Here is a 21,084-nt window from a genome sequence, read left to right as displayed (position 1 = left end):
GTAGGGGGAGCTTTGGACCTGATTGCATCTTTATTCTGTGCTGTTTGTCTGTGTGCAGGTTTTCCACAAACCCATGTCAGAGTCGGGCAGGCTTACTGACTCTGAGATGGCCATGATCTTTGTCAACTGGAAAGAGCTTCTGGCCTGCAACACTAAACTTGTCAAGTAAATGTTACACAAGTCCAAGCAATTATCACTAAAACTCTCTAAAAACACAGAATAATGTTTCTGTAAATTCCTTGTGTGGCGTGAGCAGGGCTCTCCGTGTTCGTAAGAAGACAACAGGGGAAAACATGCCGGTGCAGATGATTGGAGACATTCTGGCCGCTGAGCTGTCCCACATGCAGCCCTACATTAGTTTTTGCTCCTGCCAGATCAACGGAGCTTCACTGCTGCAGACCCGGACCGACAACGAGCCCGACTTTAAGGAATTCCTCAAGGTGAGAACTATGAGGAAGTTATGCAACCGAGAGAAACCTGAATGACTTGACTGCACATTATCCACAGCTTTGTCTCTTGGAAGGTCAAAGTTTTTTTTTTATTATTATTCTGTATTAATACATCTGCCAGGTATAATCTATAAAGTAACACTCACCCTTTTTTTTGTCCTGATAAAGAAACTTGGCACAGACTACAGATGTAAAGGCATGCCGCTGTCCAGCTTCCTGCTGAAACCCATGCAGAGGATCACCCGCTACCCTCTGCACATCAAAAACGTAAGCCATCCTGTTTGATGGTCTGGGATGTGACCCAAACTTTCCCTCTCTAGGTCAAGTTGGTTTGATTCATTTTTTATTTGTAACTGTGTGTAGATCCTGGATAGTACCATAGAGGGCCACGCTGACCGAGGCCCTCTGAAAGAAGCTCTGGAGAGAGCCGAGGAACTCTGTCAGCAGGTTTTTGAACCTTGTTTTTCTTACATTTTCAGACCTTTAAGACGTATGTCAGAATTTAGCTCAGAGGATTTTTGTATTTTACTGTTCTGTGCAGGTAAACGAAGGTGTGAGGGAGAAGGAGAACTCTGACAGACTGGAGTGGATTCAGAATCATGTTCAGTGTGATGGTCCTGCTGAGGTATCTGCTTTCCCTTCAAACCAGGGGTCCCAATATTTGGGCTACGGACCGGTTCCAGTTTTTTTCCGTTTTATTTATACCGGTAATCTGATTCTGATGAAAGTTTTATTTTGGGACACTACTGGAATCTATTTCTAAATCTGGATAATTATTTAATGGTTCCTACATAAAATGTATTGTACATATATAGTTTAAACCAGCTGCAGATATTTTACAGAGGCTGAAGATAAACCTCAAAAGTTGAGGGAACTTGAAGCTTAGAAGAAAAAAAAAATCAGCCTCATACAGGCCAGTCAGTGAGTCTGACATCAAACCGGTCCGTGACCTAAATAAGTGTTGATGCCCACTGCTTTTAAAACCATTTCTGTTTCTAAAGGATTCCATTTTAAATTGTGTTTTCTTGCAGAATTTGGTCTTTAACTCACTCACCAACTGTCTGGGGCCCCGGAAACTGCTGCACAGTGGGAAAGTGAGTATCAACAGAACAATCAAACACCGGGGAACAGCTGCAGTGATTTATAGAAAAATCCTTTCAAGTTAAAGCGATCATAATAGGACGACATTCACGTAATATTCTGATCTTGTTCTACATGAATATCCATTTGTAAAATATGATATGATATACTGTCTTTTCTTTTGGAGGATAAAGATGTGTTGTTGCAGACTCATGTCATCATTTCATCACTGTTGTGCTCCTACAGATGTACAAGGCAAAGAGCAACAAGGAACTCTGGGCTTTTCTTTTTAATGACTTCCTGCTCCTAACTCACGCTGCAAAGCAGTTCTCCTCCTCTGGGCCCGACAAACTGTTCAGCAACAGGAACAACGTGCAGCTGAAGATGTACAAACCAGTAAGAGAAGGACGGACGCCATCCGCACACTTCAGTCATGTTTTATTTAGGTTGTTTTTCTTGTCATCTGATGCCTCTTGTTTTCCCACAGCCGGTTCTGTTAAATGAAATTCTGGCCAAGATTTCTGATTCCTCCAGTGATGAGCCCACCTTCCAAATCACTCACATCGACAGAGTCTACGTACTGAAGACTGAAAACATCAATGAACGGTAGGGACACACCTGTAGACAGATGAAGCAGGTGTAAAGCCAGTTTTGCCAACGCTCTGTGTGCGTGTTCAGGACGGCGTGGGTTCAGAAGATTAAAGCGGCGTCTGAGGAATTTATTGAGACTGAATTGAAAAAAAGGGAAAAGGCTTATCAAGGTGTGTTTCCCACTTTAGTCTTTGCAAACATGCATTAAGCAGCAAATGCAGTTGTTGACTTGTGTCTGTTGACGTGTTTGTTTGCAGGACGATCCATAAAAGTCAGTGGCATCGGTAGACTTCTGGTCACAATCTTGGAGGCCACTGAGCTCAAGGCAACAAGGCCAAATGGTGAGTCTGTGCGTTTTTAACTTAGCTCTGCTTTCTGAGTCAGACACAATGATTGATGGTGCTTCAATCACCTACTGTCTGAATCTTTTTTTCTTGCTTCGTCCAAAGGTAAGTCTTGCAGTGACACTTTCCTGACATTCTTGCATGTCCACTCTCTCAAATGCCTGCAGGTAAAAGTAACCCTTACTGTGAAGTGAACGTGGGAGCTCAGGTCTTCACCTCCAGAACGCTCAACGATACTCTGAACCCCAAGTGGAATTTCTCGTGTCAGTTTCACCTCAAAGACCTGTACCAGGACGTCCTCTGCATCACCATCTCTGACAGAGCCCAGTTCTCCCCCGATGGTCAGTGGCAGTTTCTCTTTTTTACTGTGTCTCATATTTTCATCAGTGGTGTTGTTTAAAGTCCCAATCTGATCTTCTTCTGATTTTTTTATAAAAGCGTTTCCGGTGATCTTTAATTTTTCGTTATGCCCTTTTTAGGCATAATCAAAAAACTTGTCGTTTTCAAGGGCATGGTTTCTGCGGAGCGGCAGGAGTTCATTAGAAATTTGCTTCTGAGTTGTGGGTGGAAACGTTGGCACGGATTAACCCGCCTCTACTCCCCAACGTCTATCTGTTTACACCCGGCATCTCCAAAGTCCGGCTCGTGGACCAAATGTGGCCCACATTCAAATTTCTACCGGCCCTCGGGCTCCTGTCATAAAATCAATAACATGCAGCCCCCAGAACTTTCTAAGGACTGTGTGTACTCTTTCCTGATTGCGATTGCACTCTTGCAACCTGTGGGTGCTTGACCTTCAGAGCCTTAAAGGTCAAGCAAGAGGAACAGATTTTTTTTTAAGGATAACTATTTATGTTATTTTCCATGTTCATACGATTTAAATTTAAAACGTTACAGTTAGCATTTAATTGTAAATAAAATGTAACATTCATATGAACCCAGACTTAAATTTTTTATTTTTTATTTTTTTCCCAGACAAACTTTTTCTATATTTTAATTCTGGTCATCAAATATGAAATTCCCTACAATTTTGGTAAAAAATGTGTTTACCTTTTATTTCTGTTTTATTTTAAGAAATAAAAAGTATCCCATTGCAATGAAAATGTTATTAGTTCATTTGGATTTAATATTAAGAAAAGGATTTAAAGAATGCTGGCCCATTGGTTGGCCCTCACACATTTTCACCTCACAAATCAGGCTTTCTTTGCAAAACGTTTGGACACCCCTGGTTTACACTCTACTGCTAACTTACAGGGCCTCACAACCCCAACCTAACATTACCACTGCAACAAAAATGGCATACAATATTGGAGCTATCCAGCCGTACAGTTTTGATCCAGATGTCCGCTCAGAACAAAGACGTACATGGATCCATTTTTCTACAAGTGGATGCATCAGAATGGAGCAAAGCAGGGAGCTTGTGGCCTGCCGTAATTGCTTTTATGCCACACCGACAAGTTTTTTCCAACTGCCTTTTTTGTCTGCTTCTGATTAACAACAATTTGAGGAAAAAAATACTCAGAAATTCCATTTTAAGCTCAAATTATAAAATTTTTCCCTTCTAATATGGGGCCTGCATTAGTTTGAATGGTTTCTCCACATATCTGATAGAATCCTTTATAGATTGGTACATTTGTTCTATTTAACTTTATATTTTATAATCATGTGTTTTAATTCTGTTTTGTTTCTCCTGTTAGAGTTCCTGGGCCGGACGGAGATTCCCGTGGCAACCATAAAGAAAGAGATGGAGAACAAGGGTTCGGTAACACGACGTCTCCTGCTGCACGAGGTTCCAACAGGAGAAGTGTGGGTCCGCCTCGACCTACAGCTTTACGCCAGCCGATAGACACGTGGGCTGAACTAACGCAAAAGACTGTGTCCTCCACACGGGCACCAACATAGGGGCTATTAACCAAATAGGAAGGCTGGTTGATTTCCAAACAGGAAGGCTGCTTTTATTTTTCACATCAACAAGCGAAAAAGGTTCCATTCACTTAAACAATGAGGATTCTGAGGAGAAGCACATCCCACTGTTTCACAAGCAATGCCTTAATACCTAGTACTAAAGACGTTTTTTTTCTGATTTCATTCATATTCTCAGCCTACACAACATGAATAAATTCAGCTGTATTCACAACAGTTGCATAACAGTTTCAAGCAAAGAAGGAACTGTTCAGCAGTTTGCATCTGCACAATTTTGACAGCATGGAGAGCTTAAAGGGAAGCACTGCTGTCCTCATAAACGGTGGAGGCTAAATGTGGGTCAAAAGGACAAAGAATGAATTCAGCTTAAAGCATCGTGACAATAAAGCCCAACCTTTCTGCAAGATTGTTGCACAACCGCAGGTGTTGGTATTCAAACTTTGCCAAGTTCTCTTAACCAAGACCATTCAGCATGTTGATGTTGAAGATGCCGGTTTGTCCTCGCCCATGGACTTATTCACGTTTTTTTAATATTTCTTTTGACCAAAGGAGACGGTGACTGACTGCTTTTGAGAGGCTGCTTTTTGGCCCATCATTGATCATAAGCTGTTTGGCTTCATGCCGTCCTCTCAAAGCTGGCATTAATGTGTTACAAACGGTAGTTGACAAATGATGGACAGCAGCGTGGAATGAATCAGACAACCAGGAGAAGCTCAAAGCCCCACTCTGAAGTCCTCTTGCTACTGTCGACAAAAGAAACTCTGCTGTTCTAAGTCGAGTCTGTGTCCCTTCAGCAATACCGCTCACAATTTAGATAGAATGTTACTCATTTTGGGAGTCTATTTGAGGACATTTCCTTGCAGTGCAGTGGGGTGAGGATGAATCTTCCCCCTTTATTAAAATACTGTAGTTTGATTTAATTGGAGAAAGGTGGCTTGATAATGATCACCTTAAGGCCAAGTAATTTCAGTGGAAAGCAAGAAGATCAAGGTGAAAACATCTTCCAGCTTCTCTCTCTATTTTTTTTTATTCTTTTTTTTGTTTTTTTGAGTTCCATCTCTGCTTCCTCTGAAAATGTCCTTCATAAACACAGCATTATAAAGTCCACAGATTTTAGGGTGTACATTTGTGTTTTACATACGCTGCCTTTGTTTTTACTCATTTGTCCTTCATTCAGATTCTTTTCTAACTACCAAACTCTGGTTATAACCAGAAGAGTGTTGTATTTATTTTAATTTATGCGTGCGACTATCCAAAGGTTTGGAGCGCTTCTGCTGTGTCATTTTGGAGAATCAGTTGGGGATCTTTGAGGTTTGTCCTTATGTGTGATTTCACCTAATAAAACTCGTTTACTTGACTTTTTTGTTTTGTTTCTGTCTTACTATTACTGCCAGAAGTTACCAGTTATTTTCTTAGTCCTGCTGTTTTATTGCTGATTTGTCTTCAACAAGACTTTTTGTGAAGACTGGACTAACTTAATTTCTTTTTAAATTAATGTCAAAGTTTTATAATTTGTTTTTTGCAGCTGTTTGCTATGCCTCTCTTATCCTGCTGTTTGAACTCACTATGAACTCCATGTTGCTCCTAATCTGATTTAATTAGAAGAAATTAAAGATGGTGAAGTGAACTAACTGGTTTTATTGTCTTGATATTGAAAAATGAAGTAATTTGGTAAAAAGCAGCCATATGTGATGAAATCACTACTTCCAACAAAAAAAATCAGTTAATCCTATTTTATTTGAATAATTACGTGGAACTCTCTTTCCCCACAATTAGGTTGAAAGATTTTTTTCATATTTTGGTAACAAATTATGTTAAATAATGTATTTTTCATAGGTTAAATTTTTCGTCTCTTAACATTTAAACACTTAAAATTCCACTAGGGGCAGTAGAAGGGCTTTTCTGCTTATGCCAGAATGGCTGCTTCCATGAATATTAAAAAACACTTGGTGGGAAAAGTAATTTTTAATGACTTCTTGCTGTTGAAAGACTGCAAATTTTGTTGATAGTTCATAGAGTTACACTATGTTAAAAATGTGAGTCTCATATTTGAGACAGTGGGTTAATAAGGAGCTTTTTTCCCTGGAACCACATTTTTGCATATGAAAATAAAAAAATAATTAATTTACATACCAACATTTTTTCGTGTATTCATTTTCTGTCAATTATTTGATATAATAGGTTTTATAGGGTTAAAGCGCCCATAGAGTCCGGTTTTTAACTTTAAAGCTATATAAAACATCCTTAAATGTTGCTTTGTGATTATTATAGCTTTTGTGTGTTACCTTGTGTGGTCCTACTTCTGCTTCGTGATGTGTGAACTGTGGCTGGGCCTGAAGGTCAGTTAGGAGCTCGCTTCCTCTTTGAGTTCATAAATAAATGTACAAAGATGTAAGTTCACTAAGACATCCAGACAGAAGATTTGTGTGCTTTGGAACAAATGAGGAGTGCAATGTGAAAGCCAGAGGAGAACAGCAGAAAGTAAACACATATGGAGGCACAGAACGAGAGTGTGGAGGGAAAGACGTGCACAGAAGATGAGTTAGAGAGGCCCTCGGTTCTACTTGACTCAGTCATGGGAATGATTTGATTATCACCACATGAGCAGCTGTCTTATGTAACACACAAACACACACACACACATTTGTTTGTTCTTAGACCCCGTGGGGACACTTGCTACCCTAAAGTTGTCTGCAACTCTTTACCCTGGCCCTTCACCCCAGCAGCTTGACCCGCACCCTTAAAACTGAATCTAAACCCGGCCAGCAGACTACAGCTCCCACAGGGCTCTCTGTGCCTTTTGATTCACATCCCCGCGGGGCTCTGACGATACACACAGATAACGTGGAAATAATGAGGGATTTGTTCTGGCCAAAGACAGCACAGAGTAGAAGTGCCCAAGAGCAACAGAGACAAAAGAAAAGAAAAAAAGAAGAAGAAATCCTCTGAACAAGGTCAGCCAGGTCTCTGATTATGGTGTAGAGCATCCAAAACGTTGGAGCTCCTACTGTTCTGGAATACGGGGCCCCTATGTGCCAAAAACACTTTTATCTCCACTGTCTATCTCTTTGGTTCATACATGGACATTAACAATTGTTCAGTACATTTCATCAATAGACATAGACAGTGGACCATAGGCAGAGACAATGAACCAAAGACGTAGGTTGTGTTCACTACTCACTTCAAAGTGAGTAGTGAACACAAGGCGCACTACACACCGCACTATATAGAGTGTTTGCCATTTCGTAGAGCTGTCAGAATCTGCAATTCCTACATCGAGTTTTTGTAATTTTTGTGGGGGGAAAAATGTATTGTAATGTATTTTTCTTAATAAACAGTTAATGTTTTCATCATCAGAACACAGTGAATTCATAAATAGTCGACGTAAAATGCTCTTATTTATTAGGTTTTTACTTTGTGAAATCTATGATGTAATATTTGTCATTTAAAAAACAAAACATAGTAAGCATGGTGTCCGAGTTGCTTTTAAAGTCCAGAGCACTAGATGATCTTGTGGTTAGGGAGTACAGAGGGAATTCAGACACAGCCGTAGACAGTGACCACATAGATATTTTTTGGCTCAAATGGAACACCATACTGGAGAACACAGTCCACTGATAAGCAAAGGGACGGTTTTTGACTTTGTCATTGAAATCAGCAGTTTGTTAAGAGTTCTTCATTCATATTTTAGATTAATTTGTTTTTTCTATAAGGCTCACTCATCTTGAAAAAAATGATTTCTCCAATTAAGTGACATGTATGTAAAACATCTTCCAGTTTGACTTACCTCTGGATAATACACCAAAATAAAAGAAATAGCTCATTTCACCAGAGCAGTTTTTCAAACACAGAGCCATTTAATTTATTAAAATACTTACTAATTATTTTCTGGATAAATGGAGCAGAGCCTGCCCTCCCTGACCCAACTCCTCACCCCCTCCCCACTCATGAATAATTAGGTAAAATACCAGAGGAGGAGGGATTGCTGCTGTGCAGAATGAAATTCACAAGTCCTGTGACCCGCAGCCACAGAGATGACTCACAACAATTCCTCACAAAACAATGCAGGAGAGTTAATATTTTATCATCCTGAGCTGGAGGAGCTCAAATAGATGCATTGTGATGCAAAGAGTCCAAGTGTTGTGTGTTTGGGATGTTAAACAACTTTTCATTGTGTTTATGCCACTAATGATGCCGAGGATCCCAGTCTGCTGCCTGTTACATCCTTTTTGTTGATTTGATTTGTCATGCGACAATACATCTGTTATATCTGTGACAATAAAATATGCCACTTCCCAAAAAAAATGTCCTACAGCCTTTTAGCTGTTTGTACTGTTTATCTCAAATGAATGTAGGTAACTGTATCTCCAAATTATGATGTGATATAATATACCATAAAGAATAAAAAGTACCATAATGAACATCTTCATTTTGAGATACGTGGGATGATTTTATCAGTTTAGTCTTTGGCCCTAACTGAACAGAACCATTTTCTTTGAAGAAACTTACCTGTTTACACTCATTTAAAATGTTTAAATATCTGTCTTTTTACAATAAAGGTATAAAACCCAAACATGTTTATCCGTCTATTTGTCTCACAATAACAAAAAATGTATTTTAAAATATAAGAACATTTTGTGGAGGTAGTTAAGTGGTGTTTTTTTCTCTCTTATGCCTATTTCAATATGTTGAGATTTTGTGGGATTTTAATTTAGGTATAAACCCCAAGATAATGGCAAATTATGAAATAAGTTGATAGTTTTCTTCGAGAGTTCCCATTTTACAAAGAAAGTCTATTCTAATCTTGAGCTTTACAGACACAAGAATCTTTATTTAAAAAAAATCATGTTTGTTTGTTGATTTGATCTCTACAATTTTTGTGGTGTGATAGAATGTAATGTATTTTTTACAACAAGTGGGAGGAACTTTGAAGCAATATTTCCTAAGGAACAAGCAAGCTACCAATACTAAACAGGATGGACATGAAACATCTGAGGCCCACTCATTTAAAAACTATGATAAGCTGATGATCTTTTGACCATCTAAACGCAATATTTCTGCAGGTTTTGTAAAATCTGCTCAATTTGACATGTATATTTGGATCTTGTATCATGTTGCCAGAAGGTGGTTTCTCACTGGGTTGTGACAGTGAGACCCAGGAGTATACAGATGTGATGTGTTTGTGTCTCCATTGTTTTTGTGTTTTCAAAAATGTCCCCCAAAAATTGGCCAAACATATCATTACAAAACTTTTCTCAACTGTCACAGATGTCTCTACCAGTATGAATTTTAGTTTCCATCAGTGAGAAAGTATATAAATATGCATAACCTATAAAACAAAAGGTTTAGCTCCTTTAGGTCAGTTGGACAAGATGTTTTTAAAAGAAGATGAGGTATCACAAAAGAAAAATGAAAGTAAAATGTTTGAAAAATGTATAAAAGTCCACATAATGATCTTGAACATTCAAAAATCCGCATTGTTAAATTGTCATGGTTAGATCACAGAAAAATGCTTTTAGGCTAAGTACTTTTGTCGCTTTTTCAGAATACCTTGGTCAGTGAAAAAAAAAAGAAATTTGTTCGTCTTTATATAGTTTCTATTGGAATTCTGTTCCCATACTCACTGCACAATTCAAAAAACTGCAAAAGGTAACAAAATAAATCTGTGATTACCGACAGAAAGGTCATGGAATTATGGAATAAGGGATGAAGAGAGCTTGTTCACTGTGTTGGCTGCAAAAATGCTCTCTGGGCACGCACTGCTCACATCACCTGCTTCGGATAATGACTGGATTTTCCTGAAAGACAGTTTGTCATTATTGTATGTGTTTTTTCTGGCGGCATTGCATGTGAAATCTCTGACGAGGCCCAATCAGATATTGACTCTGTGTATCACAGACGTCTTAAATTAGATTCGTAAAGGTTAACGCTGAGGCTCGCTGTGCAAATACTTGACATTTTATCCGTGTTTACAAGCTTTTTCTAACATTGAATGTTGAACTTAAAAGTTTGTCCAGCTCTGCAAATGGAGTCATATCTTAGTTCCTCTTTTACTGAGAAAACATACAGAAGTAAGTTTTCCTGTTTCATTGTAGCAGTTGGATTTAATTTGCTCTACAGGAGTTTAAAGAAGTAAAAGGCACCAAATGTAAACTGGTTTCAGCAAACTTTCCAAGAAAAGGAAACGAAACTGGTTGACCATTGACTGAGGTGCTTGCTCTCCCACAACCCCACAGGCTAAAGGCTGGTTCATGTTTTACAAGTACAGCAATAAGGGCAAAAATGACTTTATTTTAGTTACCTGTAGAGGAAGAAGCCACATCTTCAAAGCAGAGGAAGATCTATTGCTATTTCAGCTGATTCCTGAGGAAATAAGAAGACTTTGAGCAGTCGTCCGTCAAATCCAGGTCAGATCACTTTGCCCACCCCTTCAGCTGTGTTGAACAAGCTCTCCTTCACTCCATTTTCTGTACAGACTAACCAAAGCTTGACCAATCAAAGAATTACAAAAGATTGAAGACATACTCCGATGAAAATTGTGTTTTTGTGCTTGTCACATTTTTCTGATGATGGTGAGTGTATATAAAATAATTATGCTTAAAAAAGCTTTTCTGAGTATTTCTTTATTCAAATCGTTATGAATCAGGATTAGACGAAAAAAGCAGTTTTAAGAGATTGTATTCTTCAAGTATAAATACAAAAGGAAGGCTACAGGCTCCCTGGTCCACTTCATTCTGATGCATCAACATCTTTGTTTTCCTCATCAAAGATGGCATCTCTCTCAAAATTCGAACACAGTTTCATAATTAATTTGTAAATTACAAAAAAAAAAAAAAACAGTCAGAAAAATCTTTTTTTTTTTAATTTGCCAATGAGGAAGAAACAATGACGAGCAACCTCTCATTCGGCTCATACTAAACCTGGTATAAAGTAATAAAACAAAAAGAATAAATCCTAACGTAAACATACTGGTATGCAGTAGGGATGCAACAATTCACTTTCCCTCCAATTTGGCTTAATCGCATAGCATAAAGTTTGGTTTTAAACTAAGAATTGTGGCAATACTAATGCACAGAAACATTATAGGGAGTCTAGACTCTGTCACTTTCCACATGGAAGCATCCGACTAACTCTGCAGGGTAATGGGGTGGGATGAAGTTAATACCGGATCAAATATTACTGTGGTGGGGGTTGTGAAAGGCTGCCAGCAGCATCATAGCGCCAAGAAAACTGCAAATTACTGATGGCAGAAGAACATTTCTGTGCTTCAAGTAGCAGGCTTGCATTTATTTATCTGAATCTTTCTCGAACATAGTGAGATAGAAATGAGACCCCGTCTGAAATGCTACAGACAGCTTAAAATCAAACTTTGGTTCAGCTTTGAGCATCTGTTGTCTTGTTTTTCTTTCACATACCTGTTGAGCGCCGTTGCCTGGGTAAGTTTGAGTCGGGAGGGTTTTCTCAGCATTGCATAACACGGGTTCAAAAATAACCTGCCAACACGACAGACCAGCTAATCAAATTTTCATAAACTTTATCTGACATAGTTGCTCTTACAAAACTGCTGATTGAGTTTAAAACATCAGCCCCCCACGGCAATAAAAGTCAGCCAAGCGTGCACGCACATGTACACATAAAGCTGCTGTTGTCTCTTTCACAGCTGCAGCGGCTTTACTGTGATGCCTCAGCTGCTGAGCATGCTCTCAAGTCATAGTAAAGTATGATTTTACACCCATTTTTACCATTTTTTTACTAAAAAAAAAACCTTTAAACTGACATGGTGTGGCCACATGTTTGTGATATTAAAAGCGTTTTTCAGGAGGTAAATATCAGTTTGTTTCAAAAAAGCAGTGCAGTCACAGTGCCCCTCCCTGTCTCCCTCCCCCTGTCTTTTTCTCTCCTCCCTCTTGGAGAGCGACAGACCGAAAGCGAGATGGGAGCAGTGGTGAGTCCACATTGAAAAACGTGAATCTGTGTGATGTTAATGTGAGGGAAGGCAGGGGATGCAGACGGAGCACACAGGTTTAGTCAGCCAGCCTCAGGTCACATCCATGCCCTCTGGGGCCGACCTCTGTCAGCTGCTGTCTGGAAAACAACCTGGAAGAACTAAAAGGAAATTTCTGGATAAGTGACCTTTGGAAAGAAGTTGGAGCAAAGCACTTCCTCCTCCTCCCTCTTTTGCTTGAAACAGAGAAGAATTGAAGAGAAGGGAGAATGACAGATGTTTTTAATTTGTACCTTCACAAAGAGGAGGCAGAGGTGGAGGTTTGTGTGCCAGTGTGACAACGTTGGGGGACAGTGGAGATTTATAGCTCTAATTGTACTGTTAGTGTTTTTTGGTTTTTGTTGAGGGGAAGATGAAAAGCTCAGACTAGAAGAGGGAAGGAGAGCAAGGAATCAGAGGTTAGAGGAGGAAGGAGAGACAAGTAAACACACCTCAGATGGAATCATGGGACTGATGAACTGTGAGTATTTGGTTTGCATGCAATTGTGACTCTGCTGGTGTTTGTATCCACATTTTTTGTGATGTGGATGATTTGCTGCATGTCGGAAGAAGTATCCACTCAGTTTCTTCTTCTTCACACGTCACTTTTCTCACACCACATCACGCTTTCCTTATCCTGACACTCCTTATATTTGCATGCTTCAATTCTCCTGAACTGTTTCATTTTTTTCCTTAATTCTGCACGCACATTCTGTTCTCTCTGCAGGTCATGTTAGTAACGGTGCAGCAGGAGAGGGAAAGGCAACTGTCACATTAGATTAGCGTCAGAAGACATGCACTCTGAGAGCGGCAGGGTTTATGTGTGATGAGTGTGATGGGGGAGATATGTGCGAAAGGGAACCCTGTGTGTTTGTGTGTGCAAGAGTACAGTGTGAGCCCAGCTGACACCGCCAGAGGAACCATATAGTTTTCTCAGCCACACGGAAAAAAACAAAAAACAAAGAGCCTCTGTGAACATGAAGAAGATCAGACTGCACAGACGCAGAGCAGAGAATGGAGGCAAAGATTAGTGTCAAGGAAAAACAAAGGATGTGAATGTAATTTGCCCAAACTGTTGCTGTGACAGATCCACACTTGGTTCCCGTCCCAAACTTTGTTCCAAGAACTCTGCATTGAAACCTCACATTTGAGTATCTCCTTTTCTTTTAACTCAAACTTTTAAAGCTCCTGGAAGTTTGTTTGAACAGCCAAGCTTGGGGCCTGCATATTAAGAAGAAAATGATGAAATGAGACAGCGACTGGTTGTACAAAATCCAGTGTTCTACCTGTCAGCACCATCAGAGCTCGCCTAGTAAAGAGCTGTTTGAATTCGCTGAGCCAGTAACTGTTCCTTTTTTAGGGGGTCTCCGCTCAGACACTGTCACTGTCACCTGAATTCTGACAAAGTTTTTTTCACAGAATTGCCTTTTTCCATTCTTCATGTCAACATTTTTTTGCTTTTAGCACAAAAGGAATCACAAAAACATTCATGAGTCCTTGACATTTGGTCAATATTTCAAATGAAATTTCTGAAAATTACATGTGGAAAATAAACACAATCCTGTGTCTTGTTAACAAAAACCCATCTACTGGATGGATATCTCTGCTTTTTGGAAATTGTCTGTATTTCTGAAAGTGTGACCACTTTGACAGCCTGTTTAAATGCTGGAGTAGCAGTAAATAACAGAAGCGATGTGTTTTCTTTGTTTTATTGGCAGTTATAACCTGTACTGTTGTGGAAACCTTGTAGCACATATGCAAAAACTGCATATGACAAATGTGTTCTTGTTATAAATGACCTCAACTCTGTCAGCCTAATGTTTTTTTTTTTGCTGTTTACTGTTTCAATTAGGACAATTTTCAACACATCTCCTGTAATGAGCCTTCTGCAGATGAGGCTTTTTACACTAATTCTGTTGCATAGCAGCTTTTTTGTCTGCTGCATCTGCCAAACGTTTGTCACTTTTTTATTTGTCTTACCTGCTCTGTCTATGCTTGGAAACCACGCTGATTATTTATCAAAGTAGAAAAACCACATTGCTTAATGAACTGCAAAGAGGAGTTAGTAACCGAAGGAAATGGGTGTTGGGGGTGCTGGCACAATTTGAAGCTTTTTGCAGTAAGAGTAACCTAAACTGTCACATTTAAAGTCAGAGGAGGGGAGGCAGAGCAGTGGGAGGAAGAAGGGCAGTTGCGTCCTGCAGCATTTTCACCCAACTTCACAAAATGACCCTGACAGTCAGTGAATGCAAAATTGCTCCGAGCTTTGTTTTTGTTGTGTTTCCTGTTGCACTTGTCACTTTGATGCAAGACTTCCTGACAGTGTAGTTAATTTTGTAACACAATCTTAAACCAGAGCTGTGTTTTCATGTAAATGAGCGCGTGACAAAGGGACAAACTGGCCTCCCCAAGGTAAAAAACTTCAAAAAGGGCAAAGAAAAAAACCAACAAGCTACCTTTCCGGTGCGCTTTGGTTCTTCCCATCAGGCCAAAAGAGCTGTACTTTTACAGCTGGGAACATCAACAGAAATTAGCCCAGCTTGATTGTTTCTGAGAACATCATTCATTTTTGATGCTCTTGAGTTTAAAATTCTGGTCTGGATTTAAACATCACATTACAAAAATGCAGCATTCAGGTTTTGTTGTCTGCAGTCTGATGCAGTTTTACATTTAAATGTTTACTGACGGCACTGGTATTTGAAGCGTTTATCTGTCTTCCTGGAGTGTTTGGGATTATTACAGGGTGACAATCACAGAAAAACTGAGTTAAAAAGATTTTAGCACATAACAAGAGGCATTTAAACTTGACAGCAGGGGAAATCAACTCTTTTTCTCAAATTAGCATCAATTTGAGAAACAGAAGTTGATTAAAATTTCCCTAATTTTATTTCTTTTTTTGAGTATGACAAAAAAAAGATCAGAGATTAAAAAACAAATGAGAGCATTGCAAACTTTTAATCTAATGAGAGAGTTGAGCTCACGCTGTTGCCCTCCACTGCAATTAAAGTGACATTTGTATTACTTCCTGAGGGGAGGAAGCTTTTATTAGCTGGATTAGCTAATAATAAAGGTTTGTTTAGAAGCTGGATAACTCAGTTAGACCACATCTTGTGGTTATTATATTTTCTGCTGCGAACTAACAAAAAAACCTACAATTCTTTGGAGAATTGTTTAAGATTTTGATGGTTGCATTGCAAACACTGTTGTTAAAAAAATATGCAAGATGCCAATTATCTTAGAAAGCATAAGAAAAATATGATCAGTCAGTGTTTTCTATATTAGACTTCATCTTGACAAGCTCAAATCCCCATTGTGTCCATAGGTGCTTATATTTAAGAATATACACACACAGGTGGACTGTGGGGGCACTGTGTCTGCATGTTCACAGTAAATGTTTTTGCAATAACAGTTATAGTTTGTGAAGAGCTGATGGCTGCTTGTTTTCAGCAAGTGCTTGAGAAATGAACCAAATCTTCAAAAGGTGTTTGGGTGGGGTAATGGTAAAGTCTTAAATTAGGTCGTAAACGAATGGGCTGGTTCTCAGGGAAACAAAGGCTGTATAGATGATCAATCAACAGATTCAGTTTACAAAGGATCATTTATTTTGTTTTCGCACGTATTACTTCTAAAACTACAAAGCTGACCTATTCCCATGTTTTAGTTAAATATTCCCTAAAGATTTTGACTTACATTGGTAAGTAGACATCCTAGTTAGGCCCACAGAGAAAATTTGCTCATCTGTCTTTTTATGAGGATGTAAACATTTTGTTTTGTAGATAATGATGGAAAAAAAATGTATTCTTGCAAAAAGCCACAGTAGGTAGCTGCAGAAAGGGTGATCTTCCTCCCAAACCAAACATAAAATAATATAATAACCTATAATCTAGAGAAAAGTGCAAAGAGAGTCTGCTGCAGTTTGAGAATGGAAGAGTCTGTGGTTCGAGGTAATTTATGCTCAGGTTGCTTGGCTGACAAGTGAAAAAATTTGATGTAGCTCATCAGTGTTGTTCAATCCTTTCAGTAAAAGGATGTTTTTTTCCACAGCATTCTTGTTCAGTTATGATAAAGACAGCAAAGAAGTACTCCCCTTGGCCCACAGACATCCAGTGTGTGGTCAGTCACTGATGGGAACAATGTCTCTGCATGACATAACATGCATCACGTTGAAGAAAAACTGATAAATGAGAAGTTCACACTTGGCTGTTTTTGAAAGAATAGAGTAAGCGGTAATTCGTTTGGTTGGTTGGCCTCATTAAATAATTGCTTGGGTCATTTTGAACTTACTGGTGAAATATCAATTAAAAATTATAATTCCAGTTTAAAACTGTGTTTTTCTTGCTTCCTAAAATGTTTTTATGTGATTTAATCAGTTATACTATGAGGCTAATGATATCTACTTCTATCATAAGACACATTTTGCATGAATCTTCCTGAAAATTATGACGCAAACACAGACTGCTTCCTGGAATTCGTCATGCCTCTTCCACTGCATTGTTTGTACCTGCATTTAACAAGTTTGTTTGTGCCACAGCGGTGTGGTGTGGCATAGCACGTACAAACGTGCAAATACATGCATTATGATTTTTGCACTGAATATTTTATACTTCAGTAGTTCTTATGCATGAATGCCTCTGTGTTTTTTCCACTACAGTCTGCATGAAACCAGCTCAGGCATGTTGATAATGACAATAAGAATTGAGTGAGAGAGACAAAATAATAGATAAATGGGTAAGATATACATGTAATTCTTTCCACAGCATTCTATGATTAACTACAAATTTGTTGAATGTTAGTTAGATCACATTAGTTTGTATCTTTTATGTTTATTTTTTTCTTTATATGTAAAATTTGCTATTTTATCTCTCTCACAAAACCAGTTTAAGAAAAAATTACTTTATAGAAAAAAGTTTGAAAGCTGAGAAGTAAGGTCACTAGCAAAAGCCTTCATCCACACATATATAACTGTTTTTGGTATGTAAGCGGGGTTTTTTTTGTATTGAAGAAAAACAAGTTTAGCAGAAAAAAAACATATTTGTTTTAAAAATGTGTCTTGTTTGCTGAATTATTTAAAAACTCTTTTTATTTTGGCTCCTGTCCTTCCTTCCAGAATACCTTTTCTGTGCTCACATTTACTCCAAAAAGCCACCATCCAGGAAGGAATATGGAGATAATCTGACCTCTTCATCCTCTGTTAAGTTATGACCACCATACCAACAGAAAGCCCATCCATGGAGGTGAAGGGAGTCCCTCAGGAGATGGCGATGCTTAGCAATTTACTGGCAGCGTACACCTTCATTGCAGGTATGCCGGAAGAATCATGTGTGAATGACTTATGTCTGGCTGTGAACCACTGCTGTGTGCAAAAGTTGGAGCCCACAGCTGAATTTATCTATCAGTGTGTGTGATGTCATGTTTATTAGCTACCATTGTCAGTCTTATTTCTGGCCCTAAGGACCGGTTAACCCTGTTTGGACATTTATCTAGCTCTGATGCAGCGGAATAGATTTGTAGATGGTGCATATGGTGTTCACACTGGACTGTTGCTACCCAATACTAGCGCATGTTCCTACAATTGGAAGAGGCTTGGTGCGAAATAGCTTGCTCCAGGCTTGGGGGACTGCAGATGGAAATTAGCTCTTAGAGCATTGGTCTGGTCCAAAGCGTCTTTTCTTTGATTAATACTCTTGTACATGGTCCCTTGTCAAGTAAACTAAATAAAGAAAAGAAAAGAAAAGCTTTTTCTTTCACAGCTGCCTTCCGATATAAACTCAGTGTCGTATAATTCCAGCCAGTCACACACAGAAATGATTAAATTCTCCTTCACGATCAATTTTCAAACGGTTGGCACTTCTGTGTATTTAAAAGGATGCCATCCATGCGTCCCTACCAAATCCCTGATTGAGTCCCTGATTGGTCAAAGTTCAACTGGTTTAACTTTCAATGCAGGTTCATTGGCTGCACGTTTTGTACCTAGAGCCAAAAACTGGACTTAAACTTGTGTAGCCTGTACGTGAACATGAGAGTTTTGAGCACGGTGGCCCAAAACACTCATAAGCACGTTCACATCGACTTTCCAGTTGAATGGGTTGCTTGAACATGCGTTTCTATGGCCAGTGTGAACGTAGCATAAAACAGCAGAGCCCTTCCTTTTATCAAACATGTTAAGCCTAAACCTTTTCACAGGATAAATGGAGAAAATTTGGCGTTTTCTACATTACAAAGAAAAATAGGATGGTTGCCTAAGGTTACATTTAGGGGTTAAAGATATATTTTATAACATATGAAAAAAAAGGATATGAATGAGTTTGGTTTTTTTTTAGTAGAAAGTAGAAAACGTTTGGACAAAGTGAACTTTCAGACAGATGAGAGGTTCAGAAACCTTTTTTATACGTGGTGTTTGACAATAAATCAACTGCTATAATAGGTTTTCTGGTAACCTCTAATTTGTGCATAACTTCCATGTGTTCCAGACCAACCTGAGAGAACAGCCCTGGTGTTTCTCGGCGGTGTGTGTGCCGGCCTCCTTGTCACGCTGTGCGCCATCGTCTTCCAGATACACTGTCGTGCCGACTGCCACTATGGCAACAGCAATGATCTTCATCACCGTCACAAGAGACAACGCCATCGACGCCACAGGCACAGCTGCATCCAAAATCCTCATGGTGACGGTAACCCAATCAACACTTGTGCTGTTGTGACCTCTGGAGGAATTGGAGCCACCGGAGACAGCCAGCAGGAGGAGGACATGGACGACACATCTGATATTTCAGCAAGGAGACGCAGACGCTTCGAGAGGGCTTTGGTGCAGGCCACCATGTTTACATCCTCTGAGGGTATCTGTCTCAAAAAATATATACTCTGATCTTGCAAAGTAGGATTTAGCTTTAAAGGTTGGCTTGAGTGGCTTGGTGGCTTTTGTTCTTAGTTACTTTGACAGATTCAGATGCTCAAAATATGGCAGGCAGCTCTCCAAATATAGAGATCCTTTACTTGTTCAAGTCAAAAAGAGTGGTGATGGCCTAAATAACCATAAGAGGACATTCACATTGACTGGTTTGATTTGCACCAGAATTTATGTCCCCAGAGAGTTCTCTTTTGTTTGACAAGTTTAAACTCAACTTAACTGTGGTGTGGATCAATCAAGAGAACCCAGGTCCACATGAAGGTTCACTTGAGTGCAGAAGTGAAGTGGAAAAAAGGTTAAAAAAGGTGGTACAAGTAGAGTCAACACAATGGTGTGATGAGGTTCAGGTACCTGTCACTACACAACATTCAGAGAGCATTTCTCACTTGTATCTAAGGGTGTGTGTTTGTTTTCAGAGCTGGACCGTGCCCAGCGATTAGAAGAACGGGAACGCATCCTCCGGGAGATTTGGATGAATGGACAACCAGAAATCAATACAGTCACTCAAAGCCTCAACAGATACTACTGATGCTGCAGTAAACAGAGAGACAAACAGAGACTGAGATGCAGGAACACTGGAAAGATGGAAACGGGAAAGTGGAACAATGCGGAGCATAAACATGAACCCTGACTTCACTGGGAAGATGAGCTGAAAGTTTGCACTAAAGAAACTACTAAGCTGTTGCTGCCGGGATCACATAAAACAGCTTTTTTATGTTGTAAGTGATGCGATGGCCCCGTCTTCCACACACCACGGGCAAAAGTGAAAGGAAAAAGACCAGAATAGAGATGATGACGGAAAGGGATCGCAGAGACTGCTTTAGCACAATTCTAATAGCAGAAACAAAGAAAGTCACTGAAAAAAGACTAAACTTGAAAGAGACTTTTGAGACCAGCAACATGGAAGTTTGCAATTCATAAGTGAACTGTTAAAACATGATTTATGGAATTGTGGACCAATGTACCTTTTTATTTTCACTCTCATTGTTTGCATCCCTGCTGTGACTTTCATTGAAAAGGGGAAAATGTAAAGAAGAGAGCAAGATATTCTTGCAGAGAAAATTGCATATAAAACGTTTCTTTGAAAAAAATGACCACAGAAATCCTGCAGCAGATGATGATGCTTTTTTCTAAATCTCCTGTTGCAGAAATTCCACACTGATACAAACAAGAAGTAGAATGCAACTTATAATGTGTGTTTAAGATTGATTTTATTTAGCTTTAATGGATTAATTAAGTTAATAAACTTTGCCTAAAGAAATTTGGGTTTTTCTGTATTATTTGTTTAGTAGTTTAAACTACTTTAATACCAAACATCTATAAGTTCTTCAATTTGGGAATAAGTTTGTCACCTGTCTGCATGTACACGACACAGTTCAAATACAGATACATAGAAGTCCAAGAACATAAAATGTAACCTGTAAATGTAAATGTAGTCCAAGAACATAAAATCTTTGAAAGACAGGAAAATTACACCAAAGAAGCAATGTTGCGTGTAGTTAGTATTAACCAGCAACTCTAAGGACAAAGAACACCAACAACGTTAGTCATAAAACTTTTTAAGTATTTAAAAATTGCTGAAAACATGCAAACACCAATATCACACAATTCTGTATCCATGTTAAAAGAAGGTAAATGACTCCACCTAGTGTCCATTAAAAGCCTCTGCAAGCTTCACAGCATCCTAATCCAACGTCCTTGACGCATTGGCATGCAGTAAAAGGCGGTGATTAATAAAAACAGGAGAAAAATTAGTTTAAAGTGAAACTTTTGAACAAGCCAAGCCTTTTTTCCCCATAAACAGTCTTC

General features: G+C 39.0%; 2 protein-coding genes across 7 annotated transcripts in view; both read left to right on the top strand.

Annotated features, from left to right (window-relative positions):
* Nucleotides 1-5,744, top strand: part of itsn2b (intersectin 2b) — a 30,218-nt gene extending 24,474 nt beyond the window's left edge. For all 4 annotated transcript variants that reach the window (XM_011492422.4, XM_078944582.1, XM_078944581.1 and 1 more), the window contains 12 exons: nucleotides 59-165; nucleotides 257-440; nucleotides 618-716; nucleotides 813-896; nucleotides 991-1,074; nucleotides 1,481-1,543; nucleotides 1,776-1,925; nucleotides 2,017-2,135; nucleotides 2,208-2,290; nucleotides 2,378-2,461; nucleotides 2,632-2,805; nucleotides 4,162-5,744. In XM_011492422.4, the coding sequence (XP_011490724.1) occupies nucleotides 59-165; nucleotides 257-440; nucleotides 618-716; nucleotides 813-896; nucleotides 991-1,074; nucleotides 1,481-1,543; nucleotides 1,776-1,925; nucleotides 2,017-2,135; nucleotides 2,208-2,290; nucleotides 2,378-2,461; nucleotides 2,632-2,805; nucleotides 4,162-4,310 (1,380 nt within the window). In that variant the 3' untranslated portion in view covers nucleotides 4,311-5,744. The remainder of the gene's footprint in view (nucleotides 1-58; nucleotides 166-256; nucleotides 441-617; nucleotides 717-812; nucleotides 897-990; nucleotides 1,075-1,480; nucleotides 1,544-1,775; nucleotides 1,926-2,016; nucleotides 2,136-2,207; nucleotides 2,291-2,377; nucleotides 2,462-2,631; nucleotides 2,806-4,161) is intronic.
* Nucleotides 5,745-10,611: 4,867 nt separating this feature from the next.
* Nucleotides 10,612-20,536, top strand: eva1ab (eva-1 homolog A, regulator of programmed cell death b). Of its 3 annotated transcripts, none has more exons than XM_020699647.3 (4): nucleotides 10,612-10,794; nucleotides 17,479-17,672; nucleotides 18,842-19,204; nucleotides 19,692-20,536. In XM_020699647.3, exons 2-4 carry the CDS (start codon nucleotides 17,570-17,572, stop codon nucleotides 19,802-19,804), a joined length of 579 nt encoding a protein of 192 aa, XP_020555306.1. In that variant the 5' UTR covers nucleotides 10,612-10,794; nucleotides 17,479-17,569; the 3' UTR covers nucleotides 19,805-20,536. The 3 variants fall into 3 exon arrangements, with proteins under 3 accessions (XP_020555306.1, XP_078801359.1, XP_011490708.1); XM_078945233.1 differs by lacking the exon at nucleotides 10,612-10,794 and adding an exon at nucleotides 12,287-12,332; XM_011492406.4 differs by lacking the exon at nucleotides 10,612-10,794 and adding an exon at nucleotides 12,312-12,852.
* The last annotated feature ends 548 nt before the right edge of the window (nucleotides 20,537-21,084 follow it).

This window comes from Oryzias latipes, chromosome 3, assembly GCF_053564925.1.
Source record: "Oryzias latipes strain Hd-rR chromosome 3, Olatipes_Hd-rR_3.1".
Classification (NCBI taxonomy): domain Eukaryota; kingdom Metazoa; phylum Chordata; class Actinopteri; order Beloniformes; family Adrianichthyidae; genus Oryzias; species Oryzias latipes.
Note: the sequence above shows the minus strand (reverse complement) of the source record. Positions and strands in the feature narration are given on the sequence as shown.